General features: G+C 35.7%; 1 protein-coding gene across 7 annotated transcripts in view; it reads left to right on the top strand.

The window, feature by feature from the left end:
• CENPE (centromere protein E) overlaps positions 1–13,929 on the top strand; it is an 89,437-nt gene that overhangs the window by 60,398 nt on the left and 15,110 nt on the right. For all 7 annotated transcript variants that reach the window (XM_033214899.1, XM_033214898.1, XM_033214901.1 and 4 more), the window contains 3 exons: positions 465–662; positions 1,460–1,663; positions 12,036–12,254. In XM_033214899.1, coding sequence (XP_033070790.1) covers positions 465–662; positions 1,460–1,663; positions 12,036–12,254 — 621 coding nt within the window. The remainder of the gene's footprint in view (positions 1–464; positions 663–1,459; positions 1,664–12,035; positions 12,255–13,929) is intronic.

Here is a 13,929-nt window from a genome sequence, read left to right as displayed (position 1 = left end):
AAGGAAATCTTGAGACATGTAACATCATCTTCTTGGTTACCCAGTCGGGGTTACCCAATCAGGGTTGGCAGGATAGGATGTTGAAAATGAGTCTCATGAGTTTAACTGGGAAACCCAGGTGATTGCCAATGTAATTAGCCAAAAACGGGGCAATAGAAAAAGGAGGACTTGTAGAAAAAGGGATCATGTTACATTTTAAACATGTGGAATTTGAAGTACTTGTAAGACATCCAAGAAGTATATCTAATAAGAAGTCAGAAATAAGGAAGTATAGGTCTGGGAGTTATTCTCCTAAGATACTAAGAGGAAGAAATGGGGATAGACAGAAGCTCTTTTTCTTTTCCTCACTTGTGAGAGGATATAGGTAAATAAGAGATGTCATCCTACCTCAGTCTCAAGGATTAAAACTTCCTGTAAATGTGAGAAAATTTTCATTTTCCAATTTGTTTAATTTTTTCTGCAAGTATGTGTTAAGCTATGTTACAAAAATAAAAGAAGAACAACATGAGTCCATCAATAAATTTGAAATGGATTTTATTGATGAAGCGGAAAAGCAAAAGGAATTGCTAATTAAAATACAGCACCTTCAACAAGATTGTGATGTACCGTCCAGAGAATTAAGGGATCTCAAATTGAACCAGAATATGGATCTACATATTGAGGTATAATTTATTTTAAATGGATTCAATTAGATTTTAAGCCTTTTTATCAAGTAGCAAGGTACTTTTTCATGTGCTTGGAGCTATTTTCATTTACCAGAAATTGAAAATAAGTTGCAGAGTGATACCTGGCCAGACATAAAGACTGGCAAATAATGGACTAGCGTCCCTTCAGACCTCCACAGATACAGGAAACTTCTTACGTCTGTGCTGGGAGTCAGAAACCTCTTTATTGCAGTAACTCCACATGGAATGTGTTACTTTTATTCATCTGTGTGAGGCTGGCATCCAATTCCCAACATGTATGTAAGGTCTGCTAAATGTATTAAGAAGCTACATTTAGAAACACTTCATGAAGTCAGCCCCAGTGGCATGCCTATAATTCCAGCCACTTAAGAGGCTCAGGCAGGAGGATCACTTGTCTCCAAGAATTCAAGACCAGCCTGGGCAACATAGTGAGACCATCTCAAAAAATAAAAATTAAGATACACTTCAGGTATTGTACAATTAGTCACAAAATTGTCATTTTTACAAGTTTTTATTCTAATAGGTACAATCTGTTACATCACATATACTGCCAAAATTATATTATGCAAATAACTAGAATAAAGTTTTAACTTACAATTATATTTCTTAGTTTACTTTAAAATATTAAGAAGTGATGTAAAAAGGAAGAAAAGCAAGAGTCCAGTAGGTATTGCCCTCTTTTTATGGTGTGTGTGTGTGTGTGTGTGTGTGTATGATATTTGGATCAAAACTTTCCTAGTGTTTAAACAATTTGACACTTATTTTTCACACAGGAAATTCTCAAAGATTTCTCAGAAAGTGAGTTCCCTACCATAAAAACTGAATTTCAGCAAATACTAAGTAATAGGAAAGAAATGACACGGTTTTTGGAAGAGTGGTTAAATACTCGTTTTGATATAGAAAAGCTTAAAAATGGCATCCAGAAAGAAAATGATAGGATTTGTCAAATGAATAACTTCTTTAATAACAGAATAATTGTAAGTATTACTTTTTGCTGTGCTACTTCTTTTTTGTTGCTGTTTGCTTTAATTGTCCTAGCTCATTCTTAAAAGGGCAACTTATGTATATTTTCTTTATTTGTATATGCTTTAAAAAAATTGATTTGGTAAAACGTGTTCTTCCTCTAATGTATCCTTACCAATTCATACTGATCAAGGTAACAAAATCTTATTGTATAATATTTAGTTTCCACTTGTGAAATCTTGAATCCTTTTACTATTCTCTTTTTCTTCTCCTTCTCACTGCTTCTGAAAGAACTGAGCCTTTTACACAAGTAGCCTTAGAGATCATAAGACATGAGTCTGTTTCAAGGCTATGGGCAGCAAGTATGGTAAAGTCATAGGCAAGCCTGCTCAGCTACTTTAGTTGGGCCTCATGTGCTTTAATAAACTTTTTTTAAGAGCAGTTTTAGGTTCACAGCAAAATTGAGCAGAAAGTACAGAGAGTTCCCTTATATCCCATCTTCACCAACAATCTCCCCTATCAACAGCCCACGTCAGAGTGACACATTTGGCACAATCAATAAACCTGCATTGATACATCATTATCACCCAAAGTCTGTAGCTTACATTAGGGTTCACACTTGGCATAGTACGTTCTATGAGTTACAAGTGTAAAATGACATGTATCCATCATTACAGTATCATACAGAGTAATTTTACTATCCTGCCATAAAAATCCCGTGTTCGGCCGGGCGCGGTGGCTCAAGCCTGTAATCCCAGCACTTTGGGAGGCCGAGACAGGCGGATCACGAGGTCAGGAGATCGAGACCATCCTGGCTAACACGGTGAAACCCCGTCTCTACTAAAAAATACAAAAAACTAGCCGGGCGAGGTGGCGGGCGCCTGTAGTCCCAGCTACTCGGGAGGCTGAGGCAGGAGAATGGCGTGAACCCGGGAGGCGGAGCTTGTAGTGAGCTGAGATCCGGCCACTGCACTCCAGCCTGGGCGACAGAGCGAGACTCCGTCTCAAAAAAAAAAAAAAAAAAAAAATCCCGTGTTCCACCTATATTCATCACTTCACCTTCCTAAACCCTGGCAGCTGCTAATCTTTTTACCGTCTCCATAGTATCACCTTTTCCAGAATGTCATATGTTGGAATTGTACAGTATATATAGCCTTTTCAGGTTGACAACTTTCACTTAGTAATATTTATTTACGTTTTCCCCATGTCTTTTCATGGCTTCATAGCTTATTTCTTTTTAATGCTGAATAATATTCCATTGTCTGTATGTACCTGTTTATTTATCTACTCACCTACCAAAGGATATTTTGGTGGCTTGTATGTTTTGGCAATTATGAGTTCAGCTGCTATAAACATACATGTATATATTTTTGTGTGGACATACATTTTCAACTCACTTGAGTAAATACCAAGGAATGCAATTTCTAGATCATACAGTAAAAATTTGTTTAGTTTTGTGAGAAACTGCCAGACAGTCTTCCAAAGGAGCTGTACCATTTTGCACTCCCACCAGCAACAAATAAAGTTCCTGTTGTTCCACATTCTCATCAGCATTTGGTGTTGTCAGTTTGGGATTTTGACCATTCTAGTAAGTGTGTAGTAGTATCTCATTCAATCTCCAATTCTCTAATAACATATGATGTTGAACATTTTTTATAGTTATTTGTCATCTGTGTATCTTTTCTGGTGAAATGTCTCTTCAGGTCTGTTGCCCCTATTTTAGTCAGGTTATTTGTTTTCTCATTGTTAAGGTTTAAGAATTGTTTGTATACTTTGAATATTGGTCCTTTATCTGATGTGTCTTGGAAATATATTCTACCAGTCTGTGGCTTGTCTTCTCATTCTCGTGGCATTGTATTTCATAGTGCAGATTTTTAATGTTAAAAAAAAGTCTAGCTTATCAATTATTTCTTTCACAGATTATGCCTTTGCGTTTGTATCTAAAATATCACCAAACCCAAGATCATCTAGATTTTCTCCTATGCTGTCTTCCATCGTTTTTGTTTTACATTTAAACCTATGACCCATCTTGAGTTAATTTTTCTGAAGTGCTTAAGGTCTTTTTTTTTTTTTTTTTTTACTTGTGGATGTCCAGATTCAGCACCATTATATTGTCTTTGCTCCTTTGTCAATGATCATTTGACCATGTGGGATCTATTTCTGAGCTCTCTATTCTATTCCATTGATCTATTGGTTCTTTCATTGATAGCAAATCTGGAAACTGCTGATTTTTATAGTAAATCTGGGAGTCAAGTAATGTCAGTTCTCTGACGTTCTTCAACATTGTGTTGGTTATTCTGGGTCCTTTGCCTCTCCATATAAACTTTGGAATTAGTTTGTCCCTATTCACAAAATGACTTCCTATGGTTTTGCTGGGATTGCTTCTAATTTATAGATGGAAAGAACTGACATCTTAACAATATCGTGTCTTTTTATCCATGAATATGGAATATTTCTCCATTTATTTGATTCTTCTACTTTTTTATCAGAGTTTGGTAGTAGTTTTTTTCATATAGATCTTGTATATATTTGTTAGATTTGCCTGTGTATTTTATTTTGGGGGGTGCTAGTAAAATGGTAATGTATTTTTAATTTCAAATTACACTTGTAAATTACTGGTATACGGGAAAGCTATTAACTTTTGTATATTGACTTATTATCCTGCAACTTTGCTATAGTTGCATATTAGTTCCAGGAGTATTTTTGTTGATGCCTTCAGATTTTCTATGCAGATGATCATGTCATGTGTAAACAAAGAGAGTTTTATTTTATTTCTTCTTTACAGATTTGTGTACCTTGTATTTCCTTTACTTGTTTTATGGCATTAGTTTGGACTTCTAGTACAGTGTTGAAAACCAGAGGTGAGAGGGGACATCCTTGCCTTGTTTCTGATCACAGCAGGAAGACTTCTAGTTTCTCATGATTAACTATGATGTTAGCTGTAGTTTTTTGTAGACATTCTTTATCAAGTTGTAGAGGTTCATCTCTATTGCTGAGAGTTTTAAATTATGAATGGGTATTGGATTTTGACAAATATTTTTTCTGCATCTATTGATATGATCATGTGATTTTTCTTCTTTAGCCTTTGATGGAATACATTAATTGATTTTTGAATGTTAAACCAGCCTTTCATACCTGGGATAAATCCCATTTGGTCATGTATAATCTTTTTTACACATGATTGGATTTGACTTCCTAATATTTTGTTGCGGTTTTCACATCTTTTTTTACATTTTTTTTTTTTTTTCTTTTGAGATGGAGTCTCACTCTGTCTCCCAGGCTGGAGTGCAATGGCGCGATCTCGGCTCACTGCAACCTCCGCCTCCCAGGTTCAAGCGATTCTCCTGCCTCAACCTCCTGAATAGCTGGGATTACAGGCACGCATCACCATGCCTGACTAATTTTCATATTTTTAGTAGAGACAGGGTTTCACCATGTTGGTCAGGCTGGTCTCGAATTCCTGACCTCGTGATCCACCCACCTCAGCCTCCTAAAGTGCTGGGATTACAGGCATGAACCACTGCCCCCAGCTTTTACATCTATTTTTATGAGCGATATTGGTCTGTAGTTTTCTTGTATAATGTCATCCATCATCTGGTTTTAATATTAGAATAATGCTGACATCATAGAATGAGTTTCTGTTTCTATCTTCTGGAAGAGATTGTAGATTGTAGAGAATGGGTGTAGTTTTTCCTTCAATTTCTTAAATATTTGGTAGAATTCACCATTGAATTCATCTAGACCTGGTTCTTTCTGTTTTGGAAAGTTTTTAATTACTGACGCCATTTCTTCGATAGATATAGGCCTAATCAAACTGCCTTTCTTGTGTATTGGTAGATTGTATCTTTCAAAGAATTGATCCATTTCATTTAAATTATCAAATTTGTGGGTTGTTCATAATTGTGGGTTGTAATAATTGAGTTGCTCCTCATATTTTTTAATGTCCATGGGCTCTATAGTGATGTCCTCTCATCCATTTCTGATATTAGTAATTTGTATTATTTTTCTTTTTCTTAGTTTGCCTAGCTAGAGGTTAACTTTATTGATCTTTTCAAAGAACCAGTTTTTAGGATATTTATTTTCTCTATTAATTTTTCCGTTTCAGTTTCATTGATTTCTACTTTAACCTTTTTATTTCTTCTGCTTACTTTGGATTTAATTTGCTGCTCATTTTTAGTTTCCTAAGGTTAAAGCCTCATTTATTGATTTTTAGGTCTTTCCTCTTTTCTAATACATGTATTCAATGCTACAAATTTTCCTCTAAGCAGTGCTTTTACTGCATTCCACAGATACTGGTAAGTCATATTTTCATTTTCATTTAGTTCAAAATACATTTTAATTTCTCTTTATTTCTCCTGTGACCCATATGTTGTTTAGAAGTGTATTGTTTAAATATCTAATTATCTGGGGATTTTTCAGCTGTTTTGGATTTCTAGTTTAATTTCATTGTAGTCTGAGAGCAGACATGGTATGATGGGTCCAGAATGTGGTCTGTCTTCACAAATATTCAATGTGAGTTTGAGAAGAATATATAATATGCTGTTGTTGGATGAACTAGTCAATAGATGTCAATTGCATCCAGGTGATAGATGGTACTGTTAAATTCAACTATGTCCTTACTGATTTTTCTGCCTGGTGGATCTGTTCACTTCTGATGGAGAGGCATTAAAGTCTCCAACTATAATAGATTGATCTATTTCTCCTTGTAGTTTTATCATTTTTTGCCTCAAGTATTTTAATGCGTTTTTGCTAGGTGCATGCAAAATAAAAATTGCCATGTCTTCTTGGGGTATTGATGTCTTTATCACTGTGTCCCTTTATCCCTGATAGTTTTCCTTGCTCTGAACTCTGCTATGTGTGAAATTAGTATCGCTACTTCATCTCTTTTGACTAGTTTTAACATGGTGTATCTTTCTCCATCCCTTACTTTCTAATCTATGTGTCCTTATATTGAAGATGGGTTTCTTGTAGACAACATACAGTCAGCTCTTGTTTTTTGATCTGGTTTGACAGTCTTTTAATTGGTGTATTTAGACCATTGACATTTAAGGTGTTTATTGATATAATTGGATTAATCTCTGCCATATTGTTTCTCTTTTCTATTTTTTGTCCTTATTTTTTGTACCTGTTTTTGTCTTCCACATTTTTTCTGCCTTTTATGATTTTAATTATTTTATGATTCCATTTTCTCCACTTAGCATACAAGTATACTTCTATCTTGTTTTAGTGGTTGCTCTAGAGTTTGCAATATATCTATTTACAACTAATCTGAGTCCAATTTCAAATAACACTTTCCACCTCACAGATAATATAAGTACCTTATAATAACAACATATTTATCATTTCTCCCTCCCATCCATTGTATCATTGCCATCATTCATCTCACTTATTGGTAAGCATACATAAGTTAACTCAGTTAGGCATAAGAAAATACGTTTTTGTTTTACCTTCACTTATTCCTTCTCTTGTGCTCATCCTTTCTTTTTTTTTTTTTTTTTTTAAAGACAGAGTCTCGCTCTGTCGCCCAGGCTGGAGTGCAGTGGCCGGATTTCAGCTCACTGCAAGCTCCTGCCTCAGCCTCCCGAGTAGCTGGGACTACAGGTGCCCGCCACCTCACCCGGCTAGTTTTTTTGTATTTTTTAGTAGAGACGGGGTTTCACTGTTTTAGCCAGGATGGTCTCGATCTCCTGACTTCATGATCCGCCCCATCCTTTCTATATGTAGATCTGAGTTTCTGACTGTATCATTTTCCTTTCCTCGGAAGAACTTCTTTTTACCATTTCTTGCAAGGCCAGTCTACTGACAATAAATTCCCTCAATTTTTGTTTGTCTCAGAAAGTCTTTATGTCTACTTCACTTTTGAAGAATAATTTTACATGGTATAGAATTATAGGTTGGTATGCTTTCTCACTCCACTGTCTTCTAGCTTGAATAGCTTCAGAAAAGTCAGATGTAATTCTTACCTTCACTCCCCTATAGGTAAGGTGTTTTTTCCCTTCCAGCTTCTTCAAATATTAAAACTTTGATTTTTCTGAAGTTTGAATATGATATGCTTAGATGTAGTTTTTGTTTTGTTTTGTTTTTTTGGTATTTGTCCCGTTTAGCATTATGAGTTTCCTCGATTCCTGGTTTGGTGTACACTGTTAATCTGTGGAAATTCTTAATCATTATTACTTCACATATTCCAGCTCTTTCTTTTTCTGTTCACCTTCTGGTATTCCCATTATGTATACATTACACCGTTTATAATTACCCCACAGTTCTAGAATGTTGTTTAGGGTTTTTTTCGGTATTTGTACTCTTTGCTTTTCAGTTTTGGAAGTTTCCATTGTCATATTTCCAAGTTGAGTTTCTTTCTTCAGCCAGTCTACTGATGAACTCTTCAAGGGCATTCTTCATTTCTGTTAACAGCATTTTTTATCTCTAGCATCTCTTTATTTTTTTTCTCAAAATTTCTTTGTCTCTTCTTACATTGTTTATTTGTTCTTGCATGTCGTCTGCTTTTTCCACTAAAGCCCCTAGCATATTAATCAATTTTTTAAAAATTTCTGGTCTGGTAACTCTAATGTTCCTGGCATTTCTGACTCTGGTTCTGATGCTTATTCATTGTCTTCAAGCTGTGTTTTTTGCCCTGTAGTATGTCTTGTAATTTGTTTTTGCTGAAAAGCAGGCATGATTTAGTGGGTAAAAGTAACTGTAGCAAACAGGCCTTTAGTAGTGTAGTGGCAAGGTATGTGTGGTGTGTGGCAGGTGGAGTTATTTCCCTGCCTTCACATGGAAGGCAAGAGCCAGCTGAAACTTAGTATTTCCCCCTCTTCCAGATATATTAGGCCCTGATAAAACCCCAGTATGTTAGGCTCTTGTAAAATAGTTTCTGCTGAGGGCAGACCTTAAGAAAAAATAAAAATGCTCTGTTTTATTTCAAAATGGTTCCTTTTCTCCTCTCCTGCCAGACTCACAAAGGGATTTCTCCAATGTTAACTGTGATGACTTGGTAGATCTCCTGAAGGTAAACATAAAAGTGTGGCGGCCACTGTATGACTAGGTCCCCCAAAGTTTTTAACTTTCAGAGTTGACACTGAGCTCCAATAGTTCATCATTGCAATTCAGGTTTTCCTACCCCATAACTGGTTCCTACAAAGGTTTCTGCTCTGTTATGATTCTCTGTGTCTGCCTCTCTGCCTCTCCAGTTTGGGGAGCATCCCTTTGCCTGCAACCTCACTTCTCTGGTGGATCTAAGCAGACTTGTAGATTTTTTTTCATTTGTTTTGCTTTTTCCTTGTTGTTAGGATGGACTGGTAACTTCTTTTTTTTTTTTTTTTGAGACAGAGTCTCACTCTCACCTAGGCTGGAGTGCAGTGGCTCAATCTCAGCTTACTGCAACCTCCGCCTCCTGGGTTCAAGTGATTCTCTTGCCTCAGTCTCCCAAGTAACTGGGACTACAGGCGCACACCACCAGGCCCAGCTAATTTTTGTATATTTTTTAGTAGAGACGAGGTTTCACCGTGTTGGCCAGAATAGTCTCGATCTCTAGACTTTGTGATCCACCTGCCTCAGCCTCCCAAAGCGCTGGGATTACAGGCATGAGCCACTGCACATGTCCTGGACTGGCAACTTCTAAACACCTAAAATGCTAAACTAGAAACTTCAAAATTGTGTTTTTTTTTTTATCATTGTTCCCAAGGTGATCAGCCCAAATGTACTGAGTCATAAGGACTAACATTGCTTAAGACCAGTTTGATAACTTGTTTTACATTTCACTGATTGGTATTTGGTGAGTCCAAAAGTAATTGCAGTATTCATCCTGCTTTCAGAAGTGATCCCTTCTCTGTTTCATTGGTAAAACATGTAATAGTCAAAAGATTGCTTCTTTTTATTAAATTGGAGCAATGATAGCTAGATTAATATTATCGTTTCCAAAATGTATTTTATAGTTCATATGTTTGGGTAGTTCTTTTCTGACAATTTAATTTCATCTGCAAATTATATTGGAATCATGTTGAAATAAGGAATAATGCCCTTTTTAAAAAGTTTTCCCATGGAGAGTTCATCCTATTTATTGATTAGCCAGAGCTAGCAAAATAGCAGTTGGCGATTTCAAGAAAAAACAAAAAAGTCCACAATCAGTAGAGAAAGGCACAAAACCGATGTTTGGATAAGATCATCTCTATTTGTAATTTGATGTTTTTCTTGTAATAATGAGGACCCAGTTGTGATTAGAGAGTAGGGATTTCTACTGTGTGGATCAGCATGTATATGTGGCTTCTTCCAGTACATAAGAGTAGGCATTAATAACTTGGTATGGTGTGAGGTCTGTAGTCCAGAGCCAAGGAGTGTCCAGGGTGTTAGGAAGACAACAAATTTAAGATCTGAGCCTGGTAGAATGACCACAAAGCCACAAATGAGGTGATACCAATGGGCCATTCATGATGAGAACAGAAAGTACAATCGGTAGGAATTAGGAAGTAAAAAAGATATCAGTAATTTCAAAGTTAGTTAGCCTTCAATATAAAAGAGTATTGTTTGTTATTCCCTGTACAGAAATACAGGATACTCAGATCAATTGCCAACAAGCAGTGAGTTGTTTTCCTTTTTAACATTGAGGTTTATTTTGTTTTTGTTTTTATTTTCAGACAGGGTCTCGCTCTGTCACCCAGGCTGGAGTGCAGTGGTGCAATCTTGGTTCACTGCAACCTCTGCCCCCAAGTACAAGCAATTCTCCTGCCTCAGCCTCCCAAGTAGCTGGGACTACAGGTGCCCGCCACCAGGCCTGGCTAATTTTTGTGTTTTTAGTAGAGACAGGGTTTCACCATATTGGCCAGGTTGGTCTCGAACTCCTGACCTTGTGATCCGCCTGTGTTGGCCTCCCAAAGTGCTGGGATTACAGGCATGAGCCACCATGCCCAGCTAACATTGAGGTTTGTAACGAAGCAGAAAAATAGATAATTGTTAAGTTTCTAGCTGTGCTCTGCTGTTAGATATCGGTTAGTGTTTCATTATCAGCCATAGCATATATAATGATTTTAACCTGCATAATTCTTCATGTTCTTTTCATATGTTAGTACAATCTAATAAAGTGAGATTATCGTCTTGCAGATCAATATGAATCCTCTCTAGTCATTATTTATTTTATTGTCATCATCCATATCCAACATCTGAAATTTCAGAAACTGATGCAAACTACAAAGAATATTCACATTCTTTTAAAGTACTGTTTTAGAATGTTCTAAATAATGAACCTCAGCCTATACACTGTCCTAGAATTCTAGGGTTTTTTAAAGTTTTTTAAAATTATGTATATCAAGACCCCCTACCCCCGAGTGGATGCCATGGGTGGTACCAAACCCTATGTATTCTGTTTTTTCCTATACATACATACCTATGATAAAGTTTAATTTATAAATTAGACACAGTAAGAGATTAATAACAACTAATAAAATAGAAGAATTTTAACAATATACTATAGTAAAAGTTATATGAATGTGAACTCTCAAAATATGTTATTTTACTGCACTCTCCTTTCTTACGATGTGAGATGATACAGTGCCTACCTGATAAGATGAAGAAATATGAATGACCTAGACATTTTGATTTCATCTTAGACTGCTATTGACCTTCTGTATTCCTGAATCCATGAATAATTCTTGCTTGCAGTAAAGGGCTTGATGTCACTTTTTTCAGGGGATCCCTTGCTGAAGTCTTCATAGATGCTCAATGCTTGCTGGTCATCACACTGTCATCAACTAGAACACATTTCTGTTCTTGTCTTCCACCACAAATTTAATGCCTTTTCTAGCTTAACTAAGCACTTATCACACACTGTTGCAGGTTGAAGTGCTACAGCAAAAATAGCATAAATATCTGTTTCCTTCTTCACAATTTCACGGATAAAATATTATTCTAACCATAGATCTTAGCAACCTCAACATATGATGGTTTTTTCTTATTAATTTGAGAACTTTTACCTTTTCACTTAAAAGAAGCACTTGACAGCTTCACTGTGGCATGTCTAAATTACCAGCATTACTACTCTTGTGCTTTGGGGCCATTATTAATTAAAATAAGGGTTACTTGGACACAAGTACTGCAATACAGCCGCAATCAGATAATCAGGGTGACTATCAAGTGAACAAGTAGTGTATGCTGGACAAGAGGATGATTTACATCCCAGGCAGGACTGAGCAGGATGACTCAAAATTTCACTGTGCTACTCAGAATGGTGTGCAATTCAAAACCTGTGAATTGTTTATTTCTGGAATTTCCCATTTAATATTTTCAGACCATTTTTGACTGAGAGTAACTGAAACCATGGAAAATAAAATCGCAGGTAAGTGGGGACTACTATAAATCGTTTTAGAGCTGTAATGGTATTTTACTGTTCAATAGGCCATAATGAATGAATCAACAGAGTTTGAAGAAAGAAGTGCTACCATATCCAAAGAGTGGGAACAGGACCTGAAATCACTGAAAGAGAAAAATGAAAAACTATTTAAAAACTACCAAACATTAAAGACCTCCTTGGCATCTGGTGCCCAGGTTAATCCTACCACACAAGACAATAAGAATCCTCATGTTACATCAAGAGCTACACAGTTAACCACAGAGGTATATAATTTCTTATAAAATTTTCTTCAATTTGCAGCTTCGCCACAGAGTTTAGAGCAAAATTATAGTATTTACTTATTACCGAACATGAATACATTTATTTTTGTAAGTGATGGGCTTGATTTTTACTAGTAGTTCTACTCTGGCTATCATTTAACTAAACTAATTATAAAGCTAGACATTATGTAAGATATTATAAAATATAAATTGTAACTTCATTTGATTATTAAATTCATAAAATACAGTGTAAGTTACTACCGCTTAAGGTACAATTACCATAAAAGTTTTCCAAATCATGTGACTTTTTATTGAACTGTGATCTATGTCCGTATGCAGAACAAATATTAGCTTGGAGAGAAATAGCAATTTAACTTTTCTGTTATTATCACCAGTATATTTAATATTGCTTCATGTTGTAATCACAATAAAAATATGAGGTTAAAAAATAACAAGATTGTTATGCAGATTAACTTGTATCTAAGAACCAGTACATTATTTGAATAAACAAATTAATTTATTAACTACCCTTACTCGGGAGTCTAACAACATGTGCAAAATGTTATATTTTGTTAGCACACAAAACGACTTTGTAGGGATCCCAATGGTAAATTAAAATTTATCATTTTTCACCAAAAACTTATGATAAAACATCAACCACCAGCTTAATGAAAACTAGATCACTAGTATACAGTGTTTTGATTTGTAGGGCATTACAGACCTCAGTCAGCTAGTACAGATAAAATAGAGGAAAGATGAAATCCATCTACCAAAATAATAATTTAAAGAAACAAAAGGAAAGTCAGTCAATCTTCAATGACCCAAGAAAATAGTCTAGCAGATAATAAAATATATGCTACTATCATTAGACAAGTTTGATGCAAGAATGGACAAGTAGAGCAGTGGAACAGAATAGAGAGTTCAGAAATATACCCAATTAAGTATCAGAATGTAGTACAGGTATATGATAACAGTAGCATTCAATTCAGTGGAAAAAAAGATCGTTTACTTGGCCATGTGTGAGTCTGTAATCCCAGGACTTTGGGAGGCTAAGGTTTGGGGATTACTTGAGCCTAGGAGTTTAAGATGAGCTTGGACTACATAGTAAGACCCTGTCTCTACAAAAAAAAAGTGTTTTTTAAATATGTTATCCAGGTGCAGTGGCGTCCACCTGTAGTCTCAGCTACTTGGGAGGCTTAGCTGGGAGGATTACTTGAGCCTGGGAGATCGAAACTGCAGTGAGCCATGATCATGCCACTGCACACCAGCCTAGGCAACAGAGTGAGACACTGTCTCAAAAAAAAAAAAAAAAAAGAGAAGAAAGAAAAGATGGATTGCTTAATGCATGATTTTGATACAACAGGATAGCCAACTGGAAAAAAAAAAAGACTGGATTCCTGTCTCACTCATGAAACAAAAATGAATTCTAAATGGGCCCCCAAAAATCCAGACATTTTGCCAAAAAAAAAAAAGAGTGTATACGTGTGAATAATGTGATACCTCTATGAAGTGAGATTCTATATGTCCATGAAGACAAAAATAGGAGAGATCTATGTGTTGATAACGGAAAGATGTGTTCTCCAGTTTTAAAATAAAGCAGAACTATATTTAGTATATTGTGTGTATACTATTTTTAGAAACTATATTCATGTATATTTAGTTATAGATAGAAAATTTC

The sequence above is a fragment of the Trachypithecus francoisi genome, unplaced genomic scaffold, assembly GCF_009764315.1.
Source record: "Trachypithecus francoisi isolate TF-2019V2 unplaced genomic scaffold, Tfra_2.0 Lachesis_group1, whole genome shotgun sequence".
NCBI lineage: Eukaryota > Metazoa > Chordata > Mammalia > Primates > Cercopithecidae > Trachypithecus > Trachypithecus francoisi.
This window is presented reverse-complemented; position numbering and strand designations above follow the sequence as displayed.